At 35.9% G+C, this 22,578-nt stretch overlaps 1 protein-coding gene across 4 annotated transcripts in view; it reads right to left on the bottom strand.

The window, feature by feature from the left end:
- Positions 1 to 39: 39 nt before the first annotated feature.
- LOC121381941 (mediator of RNA polymerase II transcription subunit 24-like) overlaps positions 40 to 22,578 on the bottom strand; it is a 37,691-nt gene continuing 15,152 nt past the window's right edge. For 2 of the 4 annotated variants that reach the window (XM_041511365.1, XM_041511366.1), the window contains exons 9-23: positions 21,569 to 21,696; positions 20,950 to 21,036; positions 20,292 to 20,400; positions 17,088 to 17,230; positions 15,858 to 15,978; positions 14,052 to 14,221; positions 12,900 to 12,999; positions 12,344 to 12,513; positions 11,728 to 11,968; positions 9,247 to 9,481; positions 7,679 to 7,731; positions 6,627 to 6,714; positions 5,244 to 5,318; positions 4,521 to 4,666; positions 40 to 3,569 (exon numbers count right to left, since the gene is read on the bottom strand). In XM_041511365.1, coding sequence (XP_041367299.1) covers positions 3,432 to 3,569; positions 4,521 to 4,666; positions 5,244 to 5,318; positions 6,627 to 6,714; positions 7,679 to 7,731; positions 9,247 to 9,481; positions 11,728 to 11,968; positions 12,344 to 12,513; positions 12,900 to 12,999; positions 14,052 to 14,221; positions 15,858 to 15,978; positions 17,088 to 17,230; positions 20,292 to 20,400; positions 20,950 to 21,036; positions 21,569 to 21,696 — 2,004 coding nt within the window. In that variant the 3' untranslated portion in view covers positions 40 to 3,431. The remainder of the gene's footprint in view (positions 3,570 to 4,520; positions 4,667 to 5,243; positions 5,319 to 6,626; positions 6,715 to 7,678; positions 7,732 to 9,246; positions 9,482 to 11,727; positions 11,969 to 12,343; positions 12,514 to 12,899; positions 13,000 to 14,051; positions 14,222 to 15,857; positions 15,979 to 17,087; positions 17,231 to 20,291; positions 20,401 to 20,949; positions 21,037 to 21,568; positions 21,697 to 22,578) is intronic. The other 2 variants (XM_041511368.1, XM_041511367.1) reach the window with 2 other exon arrangements.

Here is a 22,578-nt window from a genome sequence, read left to right as displayed (position 1 = left end):
CAATAGCATGTTAAAAAATAATTGAAAAAAAAAAAAAAATTAATAAAAACAATTTTAATGTAATTTTTTTTTTTTAAATGCACAATCATGCACATTTATAGCTGCAACTCTAAACCAAGTTTTATTGATCTAGGACTTTAATAAAATAATTGTGCATACCTCTCTCCCCTTCCATGTGATAAATTTTAGAACAACCCTTAATGTTTGAGAGATCCTTGTTCAACGTAGGGTCTGTGTGGACATATTCATAAAGAGCTAATAATTGAGATGTCATTGTCTTTATGTTTTCTTGAAATTTCAGCCAACTCAGTAAAACAGTGTACTGGACTGAGCTAGTGCAGCAGACAGTAGTATATAAACATGTTTCCGTTAACAAAATTGGACTCGGTCTCCAGCGACTTTTTTTCTTTCTTTTTGTCATCCTTAAAAAAGGAACTGAAGCTATAATCTTTCAAAAAGTTACTACAAAAGGTGAGTTTTGTTCAGTATTTTCGAGATTTCATCTTAGCAAGCAAGTTAGCAGACAGCTTCCATGACCAATGTTGACTGGGATTTTAACAAGTCTTTCATTATCCTGTATTTATCAATCATATGGTATTTAATTATTTCACTATTTCCATCAATTGTATTTCACATGTATGAACAGTGTAATTTAATTTATTTTGTGTAGACTTGTGTTTGTTTCCTTGCCATTGTATATAGTGTTGAAGGAAAAGATACTTTTATATGCATGTAGTGTGGCCAGTTATGGCTCAGTCTGGTTGTGGTATCTTACTATTGTATTTAAAAATGCTTAACGCTAGTGCACAAACATTTTCCAGTTTGTAACATAGACTGTTTTATATTTCTATAATTTTTAGCTGTCAGTTGAACTTTTTCATTGCAGCCTTAAATAAATGAATTTTTCTTTTCTGGCTTGATTAAATAGTATTTGACTTAACAAAGAAGCTTTTGCTTTAACAATGTGTAGTGAACATTAAAATGTCCATCCCTAAGTACGCAGGTTTTAATGACTAGTCAACCATTTTTAATATACCATATAACTGTTGTAGTTTCAACATAGTCTAATCAATGAAATCATGTGTGCTAAACGCTTCTAATAGAAATTCACTCTCAATTGTGGCTTGGTGTATATGAAATGTAAGTAGTAAAATGTGCACTTTGTTCATAGCTTATTCTGCACAATAAATGATTCCATCAGTAAAGAGTGTTTTTCTTGTCAGATGGCTTTACACTGGATGTAGGGCTCTTAACGTAAGAATTTGTTGCCTACAGCAATATTTCAAAAACATTGCCATGGGTGAAATGGCCCATCGATGCAATTTCGAGTCAGCAGTAGGCAAAGTTTTTTCAAATTCAGATTATGTAGACCTATTTTAAAAGCACAAATGATAAATATTGACAGATACAGAAGGTATATTCAGTTTGTCAGCGTTGAGGAGCTTTACAGATGGCAGAAAATTTTAACCAGCGACAGCAAAGTGCCATCTGTGATGCTCCCATCCTACGGCAATTTAGATCTTGATGACTGATGGCAATAGCAGTCTGTGTCGTCGTTAGATATCAGGAGCACTGACATGATGGTTATGGGACATTTTTGGTGCAACTATTACATTATGCAATGTCAAAAAGGTGATCAGCTCAAGTGGTTGATTCATCATCGAATTTGTTACCCGTATACCCCAAGTTTCACAAGAGTTGCTTCCCTTTTTGAAAAGTAATATTTTAGGTAGTAGTTGTCTAATAAGGGCTGGGGGGTTTTGATGTAGAAAGGTGAACATTGTTTTTCTGGTTTAATTGCTGCACATTAGGCTAATATTTATATGCTTGGCTATGTAAGAACAATAGTGTCAATATATCATGTAGTCATGTATACAGAAAAGGTTCAAACAAGCTTCCATGGACACATTCTCTGTAGTGAATTATTTTTTTCCAGGATAGGTTGAAGGTTGCTTGTTGGTGATAGGAATGTGTTTAATGACACCTGAACTGAGACAAATCCTACCCATAAAGCAGCAAGAACTCTTCCCATAGGCAGGACAGTAAATACCAGTTGTATGGTCCTGGTTAGGACACAAAATCTCTCTTAAACAACACCGCATTGTCCCTGCATATCTTGCAACACACTGCCATTGGACTGTAAGACGCAAAGTTGCGTGAGTTTAGTGAATTAGGTTCCTGAGTAAATCCAGTTTTGCAGGTGTAAACAAATCTTTGAATGGAAAATAATCTCAAGTACAAATAATACAAATTTACATATAAATTACTTTCTTTTGTCTATACCATAATCTGTCTTTTGTAATGGCGTAATATTTTAGATTCCAAAATACCAAAATATATCAACATACTACAGATGTTAAACAGCTAACCAAACATGTACACTAAAATGTTTTGTGAAATTGGCTCCTAGACTGTAAAGATGATCTATTACAGTGTTGACAGCATAAACCATTTTTTTTAAAAACATGAAAATTGTAACAGATACCAGCTTTTATTACACATGAAAATAAAAATTACTTATTATACAAGCAGGTGTGAACAAGCAGACCACGAACCACATGGAATGTGGAACACCTGAGCAATATTCCACTCATGTCTGCCTAAGTTTAGTTTAACTTTCTGTTGCAATAAATGTTCTTTTTCCCTCAGTAGTTCTATATATGGAGATCAGTGCTTCAAAGACGTGCATGAAGCAATCTGCGTAAGTGTAAACTGATAACATTCATTCTGTTGCTGTGTATATCTAACAAGAATAGATATGTCTGGATGCTCATCCATCTGTTAAAGGACATCTCTGGATGCTCATCCATCTGTTAAAGTACATCTCTGGATGCTCATCCATCTGTTAAAGGACCATGGGACACCATACATTTGTCTGCATGAATTAATAGTTTCTAGCACAGGTTATTTTGTAGATGGTTCTTCTGACATGAGACTCTAGAAACTCTCGACTTGTCTGAAAAATTACAAAATAATATTTTCTAGTTCCAAGTCTTATAATTTTAGTATAACTTTGAAAAAATTAATTCCATTTTATACTTGTACCATGACATCACTCCTCTCAGCTGATATATATCACACCAAGGAATGTGTGCAGTGTTACATATTACGTGACGTCATTTACTTCCTTGCTTACAGAATGATGTAATCAATGGGTAGCAATGGTCGTCTACCTTTAAAACAAAGAGACCAATTAACAAAACTAGCATATTACCAGCTAAGAACCTGTGCTAAACATTTTTTCTAGCACGGTTTTCTTGCACCTTACTACCAGTTGATTGAACTAGAAACTTTTATCCAAAAGCCAGGTTCATCATATCTGAATGCCACGATTGTCTGGATATCTTGCACATCTCACAACACCACACACTGTCTGGATGATCGGCTGTCTGTCAAAGAAGTGTACATGACTAGGTTCTTGTGTGGATCGCTCATCGTTTTGCAGCCTTAGAATTGTGGCACACAGCCTTGGCTGCGATGTTGCGTCCAGAGAGCGTGGTGACGTCACAGATCTGCAGAATCTGAGCATTGCTATATACTCCAGGCATTGTCTTCTGTATCTGTAGTAACTAAAACAAAAAATAATATTGTAAATTTGAGTTCTCATCCACTCCAGTATCTGCAATAACTAAAACAGAAATAATATTTAAAATCAGTGTTGCTTTTTTTAATGACATCTCAGTACATTTTCAGGGCTCGAAATACTACAGTCACGACCTGTTTTTCCTAACCGTCCCGAATGTACTGGCAATTATTTTGTCTTTATACTAGCACATTTGCATTTATACTCACGCATAGATTTAGTAAAACATGTATCTAAGTCTAAATATTTTAAAAATTGATTCCACTATAGATGTATTGATTAGACACCATGACATTTATTAGAATAATGCTTCTCTTGGTTATTTTTAACAAAATACACTATTTATGAAAGACAACAGAAATGAACACTTTATTTTATACGAATCTACTTGGATTATTATCTCGGAAGATCAACAGAACCATACAGAAGTTATTATAACATATAATCATGTTTCATTCAGCAGATTTTGATTCGTGCACGCACAATTTGTAGCTTGTTAGAACAAATGTTCGGTAGGAATTTCATCCAATTTTGACCCCTGATTTTAAACTATGGCTATTTGATGTTTAATATAGATATTTTGATATTTCCTTAAGGAAAACCACTGCCACCACATAGGTTATTCCCACTGAAAAGCAGAAAGTGATCTTTTATATGCATTTTCTTCTAGAAAGGACCTAGCACACCATGGCCTTTGGTGCACTAGTTGTGGGACACAGTTTGGGATGGGTGAAAAATAATCTACTGAGGGCTATAATCCTACTACCCATTTCATCTCAGGCAACCACTCTACCACCGAGTCACGTCCTGCTCCCAAAATAATACCTAATTTAGTAACCAGAGAACTAGAAGGTACACAACTTGATTAACTGAACACTAAACAACCACAATCCAAAACAATCTAGGAAAAATAACAAGAAATATCAAACCTACGAACCATATCATGTGGCATGAACTGGAGAATGTGTCGAGAATACTGGACTCCACATTTGACGGCTTCTTCGACGAATGAAATAACAAAGCCAGTTCGTGGCGTCAGACTGCGATGATGGATGATGGCGTTCATCAGATGGAAGAGATTCGCTGAAAAAATGGTAAACAGGTTATTTATCAGGGCAAACATCTTGGTTTGCACTAACAAATACTGTGCTTTTCAACTGTATAATAATTCATCAAAAACAATCAACTCTTCTAAACACATCTTTAAAATATATGTACAACAAATAATATTATTTAATTAATTTAAGGATTATTTTTTATTTCTTTTATGTTTATTGGGGTATGAACAAACAAACAAAAATCATCCGCAAACGGTGAAACTCCTATAAACTGGATGCCCATTTGACCAACCAAAATGTCCAGTTTAAGGGGTTATCTGGTTTAGACAGTTTGTTTTGTTTAACAACACCACTAGAGCACATTAAATGAATAATCGGCTATTGGGTATCAAACGTTTTGGTAATTTTGACATACAATCTTAGACAGGAATCCCGCTACATTTTTGCCATTAGTAGCAAGGGATCTTTTATATGCACCATCCCACAGACAGAATAGCACATACCATGGCCTTTGATATACCAGTTGTGAAAAATGTCTGGTTTTGAGGTAATTCTGGTTTACCGAGGGTCTGATTTTCAAGAGTTTGTTTCACTGTACTAACCGAGTGCTTTGTTGACAGGCTCCTTCGTGTCAAGTGATGGCGAGGCTTCCCCATCCTCCTTCACAGCAATGTCCTCTGAAAATATACACAACACTTAATTCGGCAAAATACGACATGACAACTGAGATTCTAAAATATATCTAGATTGAATGAATGGATGAACAAATGAATGAATGAATGTTTAACAACACCCAAATACAACAAGCATTCTGAGAGTACTATTAAAGCCCAACATATTTTGTATCTCCTAAGTTTAAGGGCCATAACTCTATGAAAAATTAGTAAATTGACATGACAAAGCTATACACAAAATTGTAAAAAAAAGTCCAGAAAACTATATGTGGGATAGATGGACAAGCAGACACGCAGACACACAGACAGACAGACAGACAGACAGAAGGACAGAGATGAAACCTACAGTCCCATCTGGTTGGACTGGTAGGGGACAAAAAAAAAAAGATTAGCTATTGGGTGTCAAAAAAAAAAGGGGATGTTAAACATAAAGATGAGAAAAATAAACATACTACGGTTGATGACAAGACATTTTTTCGTACCATCTTTTTGGCTTCATACACAATAAATATAACATATGTAACAGTAATGTTTTAATATGTTATATTTGAAAAATGGTAGTTAGGTAAGAATGATTTTACCAGTATAAGTTATCAAAATGGTGCTGTAATTTAAAAATAAAATTACATCAGTGATATAGGTGTTGTATAAAAAAGAAAAGAAAAAAAAAAAGGTTGCTTGTTTTGTTTATTAATCATCCGCTACTGGATGTCAAACCTTTGGTTTTTCTGATGTATAATCTTTGAAAGGAAACCTGCTATATTTTTATTATTAGTAGCAAGGGATCTTTTATATGCACCATCCAATAGACAGGATAGCACATACCATGGCCTTTGATACACCAGTCGCTTTACCACTGGGCTATGTCTCATCCCTAGGTGTTATACAGCCGAGTGCAGAATACATTCAGTGGGAAGAGTGTTGACAGCTATTCTGTACTAGGCACATATTTTTTGGTTTACTATTGACCTCTTTTCCAATGAAAAGACGTTTGTGAGAAATGGGAGCTATACATAAAAACTTAATGCAAAACTCGATGCTGTTACATTGTCGGAAAAGTAATACCTACTTCAACTTTTTTCCCCACTATCTTGGTATTTTGCCTGTCATTAACTCATAAACAAATTCTTTCTTTAAAGATCTATTTCATCCAATATTTTGGTATTCTGCCTGCCATAAATAAATAAATTTTTGTCATAAATTTTAGTTGTTTTGTTTTTTAATTAAAAAAAACATCCATTCTGTTCCTGACAAAATGTATGCTTTAGAATTACAGTAGCCTATGTGTGTGTTTAATGTGTCATGTCTTACCAAAGTTGTATCCCTCTGAGTGAAGTGTGAGTTGTGGTTCGTTGACTTTCCGCACTTTGGTCGGCCGGAGATCTGCTTCATCTTGCTCCTATGACAAACAATAGCAAAATATAGAGAATCTGCATATGCAAAACAAATTGTGAATTTTGCATAGAATAGAGGTTACGTTGTACAGTTGTCTTAGTTCACAACTTGAGAATTTGAAAAACTAAATACTAAATGCAGTACCAATAAAATACAGTGAAATCTGCCTCAACCAAATTACACCGGGAACTAATCTTTATCAACTTGCCTTGATGCCCTACTTTCTGTTATTAAATTATAATTCTACCCAGGCAGGGATGAAAAACTGAGATTTATTTCATAATGGCTTTAGCTATACAGTCAAACCTGTCTTAAGCGGTCACACAATGGAGTAGATAAAAGTGGCTGCTTAAGCCAGGTGGCCACTGAGTTCAGGTTGCCACATACATAGTCAAAAACTTTTCTTATTGTTTCTTGTTTTACCATCTGTAGTGCTAATCTGTGTGCTTCACAGTTGACTATAAATCAACTTTTGACATTAATCGTTCTCATCAAGTTTTTTTTTTTTTTTCCATTTAATTATTTAATTCCTACTTCATGCGGTGTATTGTCATAGTAAGTGAATCTACAAATGTCAAGCGTGTCCTGCCCAGAGGCAATTAGATGCATGTCAGATTCATACTTTCTGAATTGATACACAGTAAAGATGTCGGGACTGAATGGGTAATAGTATTCCCGAAGGTGTGAACATTGGTTATTTGCTGCACCTTATCGCTGTTATCAAAATATCCCTTTAATATAACAGTAAATCTTTACTGTGGCCGCTTAATACAGGTATTTTAGTGATTTGGGATCTGATTTAGGTGGCCACTGGCCGCGTTAGACAGGTGACCGCTTATTACAGGTGCATTTACATTATAAATCGTTTGGGAGAGAAAAAAGTGACCGCCTAAGGCAGGTGACTGCTGAGTACAGGTGGCCGCTAGGACAGGTTTGACTCTATTTGATTTGTCAATAAATCTACACACCTCCAGTTCCACCTCCTTTCTGGACCTTTTCCGACCTCTTCGGATGAATGGTTCTGAAAAATAACAATTGGTATTGTAGAAACTAGACTAAACAATAAAACAGGCTAGCATGAAATTACATCCTAGTTGGTAACAAATAGTTATGTAACAAATGTCTAATAAAGTATTATCAACTGTTAGTTATGAGCCAATGAATTCACAGGCTGTATACAATTGTAAGCAGCATTTTCAGAATCCATCTTGAGGAAATCACACATCATTATATTATTGTACCCTGGGCTGTCAAACAAAAATCACAGTATATCATACTGTGTTCATTTGATGCTCGTGAATATCGTGAACATGACTTCACCAAGTCAGGCAATGTATGGACAAGATGCACCACCACTCCAATCCCGAATGACGTGTTTGTTCCACCATTTTTTTCACGAGTTGTGAAGATTGAGACAGATAATCTTACCCCAGTTCTCAAGTTATTTTGCCAAATGAACGGTCTTCACAAATTGTGAATTGGGTCCCAAGCATTTTGTATCCACTCTTTTATCACTTCCTGTTCATTACCTTTGTATCCCGTCTAAAGATGACACAAATTTCCCGTTTTATCTTTATATCCAGTCTAATGATGACACAAATGTCCTGTTTTACCTTTGCGTCCAGTCTAAAGATGACACAAATTTCCCGTTTTATCTTTATATCCAGTCTAATGATGACACAAATGTCCTGTTTTACCTTTGTGTCCAGTCTAAAGATGACACAAATGTCCTGTTTTACTTTTTGTCCAGTCTAAAGATGACACAAATGTCCTGTTTTACCTTTGTGTCCAGTTTAAAGATGACACAAATTTCCCATTTTATCTTATTATCCAGTCTAATGATGACACAAATTTCCCGTTTTATCTTAGTATCCAGTCTAATGATGACACAAATTTCCCGTTTTATCTTTGCGTCCAGTCTAATGATAACACAAATTTCCCGTTTTATCTTAGTATCCAGTCTAATGATCACATAAATTTCCCGTTTTATCTTTGCATCCAGTCTAATGATGACACAAATTTCCTGTTTTATCTTTGCGTCCAGTCTAAAGACGACACAAATGTTCTGTTTTACCTTTGTGTCCAGTCTAAAAATGACACTGATTTCGTGTTTTACCTTTGCATCCATTTTAAAGATGACACAGATTTCGTGTTTTACCTTCGCATCCAGTTTAAAGATGACACAGATTTCGTGTTTTATCTTTGCATCCATTTTAAAGATTACATAGATTTCGTGTTTTACCTTTGTGTCCAGTTTAAAGATGACACAGATTTCGTGTTTTACCTTTGTGTCCAGTTTAAAGATGACACAGATTTCGTGTTTTACCTTTGTGTCCAGTTTAAAGATGACACAGATTTCGTGTTTTACCTTTGTGTCCAGTTTAAAGATGACACAGATTTCGTGTTTTACCTTTGTGTCCAGTTTAAAGATGACACAGATTTCGTGTTTTAGCTTTGTGTCCAGTTTAAAGATGACACAGATTTCGTGTTTTACCTTTGTGTCCAGTTTAAAGATGACACAGATTTCGTGTTTTACCTTTGTGTCCAGTCTTTGCGACCTGTGCGGCCGTGATACACAGGACACACAGCTTGGCGAGCGTGTAGCCGCGGGGGTTGGTCAGCATGTACTGCCTGGACCGGGCGTGGAGGATGCGGGGGACAGTGTGCAGGAGCAGCGCCTGGGTAAGGTGCTCCAGGTCCATGTGGAACATCGCGAACACCAGGCTCAGCGCCTGACACAGCGACTCGTTGTCGTTCGTCTGGAGCATTTGCTGCAAAAGACAGGAAAGTTAAAGTTTGTTTTGTTGAAAGACACCACTAGAGCACATTGATTTATTAATCATCAGCTACTGAATGTCAAACATTTTGTAATTAAAAAAAAAATTAAATTGTTTAACAACCCACTAGAGCATTGGTAATTTTGACATATAGTCTTAGAGAGGAAACCTGCAAATTTTTTTCCATTAGTAGCAAGTGATCTTTTATATGCACCATCCTACAGACAGGATAGCACATACCACAGCCTTTGATATACCAGTTGTGGTGCACTGGTTGGAAAGAAAAATAGCCCTGATGGGGATCGATCCCAGACTGACCATGCATCAGGCAAGCACTTTACCACTGGGCTACATCCCGCACGCACACCCCCCCCCCCCCCCCCCCCCCCAAAAGGAAGAAGTGTTAACAACAGCCTAGCACACAGTGTAAACAGCAGCAAACATCTAACAAAACTTTATATAACATGAATCTAACAGGCAAGCACAGTGCTGAGATGTGATACCCATTCAAAAATAAAAGGCTGAAACAATCATTTAAAGCCTGGAAACTATAAAGGTCATTTTTCACAATTTAAGTCAAATCTAATTTAACTATTATCATGGCAATTTTGAAAGCTTTTTGAAACAAATAAATACAGCATTAAAAACAGAAAATTATCACTTTTAACAGATGGCAAACAATTTTATCTAGTGACAAACAAATTGTTATTGGTAAAGCCCCTGACCTATGGCAATTCATATTGTAGCTACAGCAATTCATTTTGTAGCTACGGCAATTCATACTGTAGCTATGGTAATTCATGTCGTAGCTATGGCAATTCATGTTGTAACTATGACAATTATGTTGTAGCTATGGTAATTCATGTTGTAAATATGACAATTCATATCGTAGCTATGGTAATTCATGTGGTAGCTGTGGCAATTCATATTGTAGCTATGGCAATTCATATTTTAGCTATGGCAATTCATGTTGTAACTATGACAATTCATGTTGTAACTATGGCAATTCATGTTGTAGCTATGGCAATTCATGTTGTAGCTATGGCAATTCAAGTTGTAGCTACGGCAATTCATGTTGTAGCTATGGCAATTCATTTTGTAACTACGGCAATTCATGTTGTAGTTAAGGCAATTCATGTTGTAGCTATGGCAATTCATATTGTAGCTATGGCAATTCATGTTGTAGCTACGGCAATTCATTTTGTAGCTATGGCAATTCATGTTGTAGCTCTGGCAATTCATTTTGTAACTACGGCAATTCATGTTGTAGTTATGGCAATTCATATTATAGCTATGGCAATTCATGTTGTAGCTATGGCAATTCATGTGGTAGCTACGGCAATCCATGTTGTAGCTACGACAATCCACGTTGTAAGCTATGGCAATTCATGTTGTAGCTATGGCAATTCATGTTGCAGCTATGGCAATTCATGTTGTAGCTATGGCAATTCATGTTGTAGCTACGGCAATTCATTTTGTAGCTATGGCAATTCATGTTGCAGCTATGGCAATTCATGTTGTAGCTACAGCAATTCATGTTGTAGCTATGGCAATTCATACTGTAGCTACGGCAATTCATACTGTAGCTATGACAATTTCTGTATGAGCTCTGATTTTATAGGGGTTTGTAAAATCTAAAATCAGGGATAAAAATGTTGTGTATCACATTTCCCAACATTATAACAATGTTTAACTTGAGTTCCTTAAGTTCAAAATACAATTTAACCTAGGACTTATGATTAGGATTTATGTTTTGGCTTTTGAACTGGTGCTAAAACAATAATTATGTAAGAAATCTGTGCAATATAATTTTATTTCTTTTTAAATATTTATTGTCTCAGATCAAATAGCAGTGTCGGGGTTGGGATATATCCATGTTCTAAGCAACAACAAAAAAAACAAGTTTAAAAAATAACAAAACAAAACTAACAGAAACTAATTAAAAATCAAGTTCGCATATAGGGGGTCAGGATATACAAGCAGAACACACTTACTTACATGAATGCACAGATTAAAACAAATTATTTAGACATGTCCATAAAAAGGACATAATGGTAGCTGGACATGGACAGTGATCTATAATACAAACAGATGTTTTTATGATCTGGGATTTAAACAAGAACAGAGAAAATAGAGAAGAAGAGGGAAAAGAATCAGAAGGAAGAAGATTTAGAAGAAAGGGAAGAAGAAAAAGAAGAAGAAGAATAGAAGACAGAGATATAATGTTAGTTTCCACTGACCACGACGACTCTCTCACAGAACCAGTCTGATCCACACAGACTGAGCAGCTGCTCGACGGTGTGTAGCGAGTGCAGGTCGATCCAGCCCTTGTTGAAGATCTGCGTCAGAGTCTTCTCGAGGACTTGGCTCGGCAGCGACTTCGCCGGGATGTACACGTTCACTGTGGAATGCTGCGGGTTGTTCACCGGCAGGATGTCGTTGATTATCCGATCTATCACAATCGTCATCAAGTGGGTGCGACTAGAAAACAAAAGAAATTTGTCAAATAACACATAAACGTCTTTAAAACCTCAGTTAAAACATTAATGTAAGGGTTCATGGCCAATTATCAATACTTACACATGAGTACAAACTAAATGCGAGGGGGCAGTGTGCTAATGCCACCAGACGCTCTTTTTTAAAAATATTTTAAAATTTAATAGAAGTATATTGCTTACAAACTCAACAACAACAATAAAATTGGAGTGGGGGGCAGTTTGTATGCTGGTGGAAATGTTAATTAGATTTAATCAGCCACCAACAACAACCGTGAAATATTACTTAATTACCTACAGTGTTCAGCCTGGGTAAAATGGAGGTGAGCTGAAGATCGCTCTCCTGAAATGTGTAACTCACCTGTCTGCCTGCACCGTGGGGTCCGACTTGAACTTGCTGGTCAGGTGTTCCAACATGGCGAGCGGTTTGACCCGTGCCTTCTCGACGACGGTGTTCATGTAACTACACAGCCACACACACACCACCACGGACAGACAGCACATCAGACTCTTCACGTTGTCCAGGAACATCTTATATACAGACAGAAAAAAGAAAATGTGACACAATTGACGATGTATATATAAATGATACCAGTAGATAGGGTCTACTGAATCTCAGTAATAAATATTAAATAATAAAAAATATAAATATAAATTTTAGAATTTTAGTCATATTAAAATGTCTGGGTTTTTTTAAAATTTCTACGTATCTTATATAGAATAATCTAGCCATTAAATTAAATATTTAACCAAGCAGCTGCTCTGATGTAACAAAAAATATATATATATTACAATTCTTGTTGGGTTAACACATATTTCTTCTTTTTTTTATTTTTTTTTTATAAAACATTCTGGCTACTTGTATTATATACATCAGCAGCGTAATACTTTGAGGTGTTGAATTTAAGACAACTCACTTTAACATTGTCAATGTTAATGGCTTCATGTTCCCAGGCAAACAGAACTTCTTGAATTGCAAACGGTGTGTTGAGACAAACATCATGCCATCGTGTCAAACTGAAAACACAAAAAATAGTGACGACATATTATGTCAAATCGAACAAACTGGATTTATTACTGAAGACAAATGATGATGAATTCAAACTGAGACAGAATGTGTTTTCGTGTTATATTTACCACACTGTAGATTGAGGTCTAATCTTAAAGAGACATTCCTGAGTTTGCTGCACTTTTTATGATGTTATCGACTAACAAAGACTTTTTAATGATTGTAATTTCATGTCAAATATATTTCTCTGCATAAAATATTAGTGGCTTTATATTAAATGTGTTTCTGATCGTTTTAATATTTGTATATACGAAATTATTTAAAGACAAAATCCAGTTTGGGCTTCTTACAAATATTAAGATGACCAAAATCACATTGAATATACAGACACTAATATTCTAAACCAAAAAATATATGTAATATGTAAGTTTAATCGTAGAAATATTTTATTAGTCAGAAACATCTTACAATGCAGAAAACTCGGGAATGTCCCTTTAATATAGTTTTATAAACATAAATGTATAATAACTATAACCAAGGTGGGTAAAGGTAACACCTACACATCATTTTCTGACTTAGTATGGTAAGACATAAATATGATTGATTATTACACTCATTTGATGCTAATCACAAAAGTTGATGCAATCCCCTGAAATAAATATCTTTATCTCATCTTCTGACACTGAAGATAAGACATAAGTTAAAGTTTTTGTTTAACGACACCACTAGAGCATATTAATTAATTAATCATCATCTATTGGATGTGAAACATTTGATAATTCTGACTCCACTAGCAGCAAGGGATCTTTTATATGCACTTTCCCACAGACAGGAAAGCACATACAACGGCCTTTGATCAATTGTAATGCACTGATTGGAACGACAAATACCCAATCAGCTGAATGGATCCCACTGAGGTGATTTGATCCTGCAACAGCAGCACTTTAGACAAGCGCTCCAATGACTGAGCTAAATCCCACCCCTGACAAGACAAAAAGTAACATCTATATTCCTTTGCATTCTGCCGTATCGAATCCAGACTAAATTAATGATGACTTACTTGGTTCTGAGTTCGCCTCCCGACGAGAACTGGTTCAGCAGACTGTCTACCTTCGTGGGGTCGTTGGGCAGACAGTTCTCAATGTTCTTGTACTTGCCGTCCTCCGGCAGCCAGCGGTGGGCCCACTGCACGATGAACGAGTCGGTCGTCTCCTTCAACGACGACACAATCTGTGGGAGAGAAACAATACAGAAACATATAATCCCCACCAGGTGAACCATACCACTAGGACAGGTAGGGGAATAACGTTAAACTAGAGCACATTGATCATCGGTTATTTGAAAAAAGAAAGAAAGAAATGTTTTATTTAACGATGCACTCAACACATTTTATTTACAGTTATATGGCATCAGACATATGGTTAAGGACCACACAGATTTTGAGAGGAAACCCGCTGTCGCCACTACATGGGCTACTCTTCCGATTAGCAGTAAGGGATCTTTTATTTGCACTTCCCACAGGCAGGATAGCACAAACCATGGCCTTTGTTGAACAAGTTATGGATCACTGGTCGGTGCAAGTGGTTTACACATACCCATCGAGTCTTGCGGAGCACTCACTCAGGGTTTGGAGTCGGTATCTGGATTAAAAATCCCATGCCTCGACTGGGATCCGAACCCAATACCTACCAGCCTGTAGCCCGATGGCCTAACCACGACGCCACCGAGGCCGGTCTCGGTTATTTGATGTCAAACGTTTGGTAATTATGACACATAGTCATAGGCAGAAACCCACTACATTTTCCTAACGCAGCCAAGGATCTTTTATATACACTTTCCCCACAGACAGGAAAGCACATACCACGGCCTTTTACCAGTTGTGGTGCACTGGTTGAAATGAGAAAAAACCCAGTCAGTTGAATAGATCCACCGAGGTGGTTCGATCCTGCGATGCAAGCACCTCAAGCAAGCACTCAATCGACTGAGCTGAATCCCACCCTGGTAGGAGAATAACGACAGATGCTAATTGGTATATATATATTTTATAATGATAAATCGTAACATAACTGCACATGACTTTGAAAATGCATACATTATTTAAAAAGAGTTCGGGTCAGAATAGCCATAATTAAAAATACAATGAGGTGCCACTGACCACACATTCCTTTTCGTTTATCTCTTATAAGCTTACTCACTAAAGTCCGAACCAAAATGTTAACAACTACAATAAACTGCTCTCCTACTTTTATTTTTCGTTAGATTTTACCCACATTTTGTCCAGACAGAAATCTTGAAAAAAAACATTACAATGACACAGATTCCACATACTAGATGATAACTATGTCACCTATATCGACTTCGTTGAGATCAAATAGGGCAAAAAGCATGTCATTTTGTGCTGTCTGCCATCTTGACTTTTTATGGAATACTCTCTAAGAGGGGTGAAAGGATACGACTTAATCTAACAATGTCATAATATGATGATATATGTTATATTATTATTGTTTAAAATTTGTTTTGTTTAAAGATACCACTAGAGAACATTGATTTTATATTAATTATGTAAATACTTTGGGAAGGCTTTCACCCCTCTTTAAGAGTATTCCATAAAAAAAGCAAAATGGCAGACGGTAGAAAACTGCATGTATTTTGGCCTATGCGATCTAAACGAAGTTGATTCTGGTGACACCGTTAGTCTCACAAGTGGAATTTCTGTCACTGTAATGGGTTTTTCACAACTTGTGTCTGGACAAAATTTGGGGGAAATGTAATTGTAATTAAAGGTAGGAGAGTAATTTATCGTAGTTGATGCAACATGTTGCTTATGAGAGAGCAGGTACACACTTGATAATGTAGAATAGCAAACCTCAATCCCATACAGCTGTATGATGTGACATAGCATCAGGAAAGTCACATCGAAGAGCTGGGCTCGGATCTGGGCGGCCTTCCCACCCTCACCGCAAGCCTGTCGAGCAAACTCGTTAATTCTGAAAATACATTTTAATTGTTTGTAACAAATATAAATTAAACAAGTCATTTACAAAGGGGTCTGAAATAGGGGAACTAGGACTGACCACAATTAATATCCTGATGACTACTCCAACATCATGTCTTCTCAAGAAGATATCAAAGGAGTCCAATATTAACATGAGAATTTCATACATGGAAAAACAAAGTAAATATTCTCAGAGAATCAGGAAAAACAAAGTAAATATTCTCAGAGAATCAGGAACAACAAAGGAAATATTCTCAGAGAATCAAGAAAAACAAAAGAAATATTTTCACAGAATCAGGAAAAACAAAAGTAAATATTTTCACAGAATCAGGAAAAACAAAGGAAATATTCTCAGAGAATCGGGAAAAACAAAGGAAATATTCTCAGAGAATCAGACATGCGATTTCTTCATTAGTTTGCAGACTCAGAATCGATCGTCATTAGTCATCATCTTCTCTGAGAACATTAACTCTATATTATGAAATACAACTGGAAAGGAAAGGAATATTTGTATAACAACACCTCAGCATGGCTTTAAACTATGGTTATTTCAACATTTGGGGGAGAGAGAGAGAGAGAGAGAGAGAGAGAGAGAGAGAGAGAGAGAGAGAGAGAGAGAGAGAGAGAGAGAGAGAGAGAGAGAGAGAGAGAGAGAGAGAGAGAGAGAGAGAGACAGACAGAAAGACAGACAGAGAGAGAAAGAGACAGAAAACACACACAAGGCTATTTCTTCAACAAAGCTGTTACAGATCTTTTATATGCACCTCCAATAGGATGGTTGATACGTGTTTTGATGAAGCATATTCTTGTGACATTAGTTGGGATAGGATAAAACTATCATCCACCGAGGGCGACTGATCCTGTGATCCATCACCCTCACTGAGCTACACCTCACCTTGAAATACAACTGATGTTTCTCCACTAATTCTACAAAACAACGTCCTCATTCATTTGTTCAACTATAACTTCACAACGTCATACAAATGTTTCACTTTACTTTGTGAGCTTCAAGAATTCCATCAAACGTGATAGATCTGATCTGAAATGTGGTTCAAAATCTACACAACAGAAGTTTTACAATCTGCTCTTCACTGTACTCACTTTATCAACTTCAGAGCGAAGTTCTGCAGCTCGCCCATGGATGCTCCTGCCGCGAGGATGATTTCGAAACTGCGACCCGACAGCATGTGGTTTAGAATTCCAACCAGTGGATCCTGGTTCTTCTGATAGTCTGCATCGAGTGTCTGAAACAAAACCATCGTCAACCGTACTGAAATGTTTACCTCACACCCAAGCATAGCATAATAAACTCCAAAACAAACTTAGACACAAATAGGCTGAATTTATAAACAAATAAGACTGTTGAATATACTTAAGATATCTTAGCCATACCAAGCAGTTATCTGTCTTTCCACTAAACAATAGTAATTTCTAAGTAACTGATTTTAGTCTTCCATTTCTTAAATTAAGCATAGGCCTGTCAAAATTGTGAAAATGATATTGAAGGCTACCAACCAAAACATACTGCTAAGGAACATATATTATACAAGAAAAGGTAATGATTGCAGATTTTTTTTTAAATAGCAAAATACTCCTAACAAACATTTCAGTTACTATTATAATATAAACATTAAATAAAACAATAAAAGCAAACACAGCACAGCATAGCAATCTAGGGTTAAAAATAGCAAATACCTGGTAACTAAAACATTATCATAAAATACGACAAAATAAAATATACTACAGAAAATTGTTTAAAAAAATTAAAATTAAATGCATAACAAAAGTTAAGAAAGATAATCCTAGGACAAGACATTTCAGATGATGTATTTCAAGATGGCTATATTTGGTAGTCCACACACAGAAGTTAAGAAAGATAATCCTAGGACAAGACATTTCAGATGATGTATTTCAAGATGGCTATATTTGGTAGTCCACACACAGAAGTTAAGAAAGATAATCCTAGGACAAGACATTTCAGATGATGTATTTCAAGATGGCTATATTTGGTAGTCCACACACAAAAGTTAAGAAAGATAATCCTAGGACAAGACATTTCAGATGATGTATTTCAAGATGGCTATATTTGGTAGTCCACACACAAAAGTTAAGAAAGATAATCCTAGGACAAGACATTTCAGATGATGTATTTCAAGATGGCTATATTTGGTAGTCCACACACAAAAGCTAAGAAAGATAATCCTAGGACAAGACATTTCAGATGATGTATTTCAAGATGGCTATATTTGGTAGTCCACACACAGAAGTTAAGAAAGATAATCCTAGGACAAGACATTTCAGATGATGTATTTCAAGATGGCTATATTTGGTAGTCCACACACAAAAGTTAAGAAAGATAATCCTAGGACAAGACATTTCAGATGATGTATTTCAAGATGGCTATATTTGGTAGTCCACACACAAAAGTTAAGAAAGATAATCCTAGGACAAGACATTTCAGATGATGTATTTCAAGATGGCTATATTTGGTAGTCCACACACAAAAGTTAAGAAAGATAATCCTAGGACAAGACATTTCAGATGATGTATTTCAAGATGGCTATATTTGGTAGTCCACACACAGAAGTTAAGAAAGATAATCCTAGGATAAGACATTTCAGATGATGTATTTCAAGATGGCTATATTTGGTAGTCCACACACAAAAGTTGAACTTTGTTTTGTTTAACACCACCACTAGAGCACACTGGTTTATTAATCATTGGATGTCAAACATTTGGTAATTTTGATATAGTCTTTGAGAGGAAACCTGCTACATTTTTCCCTAAGTAGCAAGGGATCTTTTATATGAACTATCCCACAGACAGGACAGCACTTACCATGGTCCTTGATATACCAGTTGTGGTGCACTGGCTAAAATGAAAAAGAGCCCAAATGGGTCCACCGATAGGGACTGATCCCAGACCGACCGTGCCTTACCACTGGGATACATTCTGCTCCGGCCACTCTTAAACTACAGTAAATAAGTGTACCCATATTAAGAGAATCAGTATTCCAACTTATGACAAAAATCAATAAAAGTGATAAAATTACTGTGGCAGTATGGTGTATTCAGATTTGACCAATGGTGTGGGGTTTTTTTTTTTTTTTTTAATTTAATATACCCATTACCCACAAATAAATTTTTATTTAAACCATGTTTGATTGAATGTTTGTTTAACGACACACCAGCACAAAAATACATATCGGCTATTGGGTGTCACAAATGGTAAGTATATGAACATATTTATAGAGGAACCAGTGTAGAAGACCCATCAAGCATAAAAAAACAATAATTACTGCCCACCCCCCACCCCCAACACGGCACATATATAGAATACTAAACGAGCTTGCCTGTCATACCATTTTTATAAAATGAGTGAATAGTTTTGGTATTTAACGAGCGAAAGCGATTGATAGCAACACTGTTCACGAGTTTCATAAAAATGGTATAATGGGTAAGCTAGTTTAGTATTTTATTTATTACAAACCAACTGCAAACAAGCCGCAACACAAAAGTAAGCAGATGTCGAGACCTACTGTATGTTATTTCTATGAATTGGGTCAGCAAGTGATCTACGTCACGCCAATATTACACTAGTTAGATATCGACTGATTGTTTGACATGAGCAATATCTTACACTAGTGTGTAATAAATTCAATGGTGAATGTTGGACAGCCAATAGTAATGAGTTATAGTTTATACGAGAGGAGACATCAATTTATCAGACAGTAACAACAGTGATACTTACTGTACAGTGTTTTGCGAGACAACAGTAAAATACAAACAATGTGATTGATAATCAACACTGTGGTCAAATCAAAATCCTGAAGAAGTTAATATCTAGCCTACTATAAACGTTTTTCAGTGCATCTATAAACCAAGTTTCAATGATCTAGGACTCAAAGTTTGTGAGAACAGATCTAAACATGAAACTTAACTCGACTAATCAGGAATTTTTTTTTCTCCCATAAGTTCAAATGATCACAATGCATGGAACTGTAAAAAGTGTTTCCCATATAAAATTTGAAATCTTGTCTTGGAATGTAAAATCTAGTTTGGTCTAACGCATTATAAAATGCAAGCAAGGTTATTGATAGTAAACACTATGAAATGAGGACAAAAAAACTAAACAAAATCTAATAGTATACTTCATGTGTGCATAAACTAACATAGTTTATTTAACAAAGGAAACAAAACTGTGTAATAAAAAAAGCGACCGTGATGAAAATAAATGTAAAACTGCCATTACAGCGAACCAAAGAGAAGCAAGAAAGCACTGGGCCAACAGTGTGGATGAAACTACCTCTACCTTCAGTATTGACGTTACCGTCATTTCAGCTCGCATTATCAGCGACGTTGTGCTGCTGCTTGAACTCGTCTCGGGCAGACGCGGGTTCTCTTTCTCCGCGTTTCTGAAAAGAAACAAAACACACAGATCTAACAGTTAAACAAAACTATTTACCATACTCCAAGATTAAATAACGGCTGATTTGTACACAGCACAGGTCTAACACTTAAACTAAACCATTGGTGACACTAATAGACAAAATTCTAAATAGAAAGAAAGAAAGAAATGTTTTATTTAACGATGCACTCAACACATTTTATTTACGTTTATATAGCGTTAAGGACCACACAGATAATTTCAAAATAGAGTCCGATCATATATTAATTTGGAAGACAAAAACCCACAATGAAGCAACAGTTGTCCTATTTTCATTTAGGTTAAAGTATCAATTCTTTTTTTCCCCCTATTATTTTATATATAAATACAAGGTTGTTTTATATAGAGCCTATATTTTGGCAACAAAACCAATAACTAATCTCCTTAAACCTGTTAAAGTAGACAATAATGCACTCCTAGAATAAATAAGGTGGGAAAAAATTATGACAATATCAACTGAAGTAACAAAAAGAAAACCTAGTGTCTCCAAGAACTGATAGCGTGATGATAAACTTACCGTCTTTGAAGCAAGTGATCTTTTTGAGTCTCAGCCAGCAGCTCAAACCGCACGCACTGTTTGAGTAACTCGCCAACACAGTCATACCTGACGGAAATAAAACATCAATTCATCATAGTCAAACAACTTCACACTAAATATGAATAAGATCTCACACACTGTGACAAGACAAGACAATTGTATTCAGTATAAAGGCCATAGGCCCATAATACAGTCAGAAACTGTTATACATATTTGCCATGTATAGTATTCGCACATATATAGGTATATATTTAAATATAAATATATTTAATAGGTATGAACAATTAACAGGATGGGTCAATACTAATACAATGCATCTATAATCAATAATACAAACTTGCAAAAAAACAGTTAAAGAGTAAGTTCACAGAAATTTTTTCAAAACTATGTACTCATAGCTGGTATATACGGCTTTAGTATACACCATCCTGTCTATGGGAAAGTGTGTTTAAAAGATGCCTTTCTGCTTATCCGACAATAGTAACCCATGTATATAAGTCACACTGCCATAACCAACATTTTAAACACCAAATAGCCATAGTTTAAAATGGCCAGAAGTTGTGTTAAACAAACATTTCTTTTCTCTGAGACTACCTACTTCTGTTTGATGTCTGTCAGGTCGAGGAGGTGGATGTAGTTGAGGAAGAGATCGAATCCTCGCTCCAGCTCGACACGGAAGTCCGCACCGATACTCAGCTGCTGCATCTTAGTCAGGATGTGAGGCATCTGAAACAAAAACAAATTTTCTAATTTAATGAAATATTTTGTTTTACTAGTCCCCTTCCCCATCACGGTCCATTTCTTGGTGTGGATAAGTGTGTCGTTGAATAAAACATTTCCTCCTTTCTTCCTTGACGTGGTGAGGGTGTGTGTATGTCACAGAGCTTGTAGAATTTTTATAAAATACACTAGCCATGAGATCAATGATTTTAAAATCTTACTAGCCATGATTAAAAATTCACTAGCCCTACTTGACTTTAAGTTAATAATTCTTTTTACAAGATAATGGTAATAATCAGATATGTCACCTAAACAGAGAGATAGAGCTTTGGGTGTTGGGTTCGGGGAAGGATATTCAAATTTACACAATAGACTTAACTGCAACATTTAACCAAAACATTTCACTAGCCGTCGGGCATGGCAATAGTAGATATTTACTAGCCCAACATGGAATAACACTAGCTATGGGAGTGGGGCTACAATAATCTATAAGCCCTGATGTCTCAATGACCCAAAGAGTTTTCGGATCCTGTTAGGGAAATTTTGTATATAGCTTTATCATGTAAGGTCACAGACTGAATTTGACTTTCATGACAATTTACCCATTTTTGACAGTTATGGCCCTTGAACTTTAGAGATATGAAAATTTGTTATCCAGACATTTTGTTTTTCGCAATGCCTCATTGTATTGAGCTGAAATTTTGTATATAGTTTTATCATGTTCTGTTATTCATCAAGTTTGACTTTCAAGGCAATTTACCCATTTTTTCACACAGTTATGGCTCTTAAACTGATGAGATATTGAAATTTGTTGGCGCAGCAGGGGACATGTATTGCTTCAGTAGTACTCTCAGAATTCCTGGGGGTTTTCATAATGTTTATTTTATT

The sequence above is a fragment of the Gigantopelta aegis genome, chromosome 9 (assembly GCF_016097555.1).
Source record: "Gigantopelta aegis isolate Gae_Host chromosome 9, Gae_host_genome, whole genome shotgun sequence".
Classification (NCBI taxonomy): Eukaryota; Metazoa; Mollusca; class Gastropoda; order Neomphalida; family Peltospiridae; genus Gigantopelta; species Gigantopelta aegis.
The sequence above is the reverse complement of the archived record's forward strand: the minus strand, read 5'-3'. Positions and strand labels throughout refer to the sequence as shown.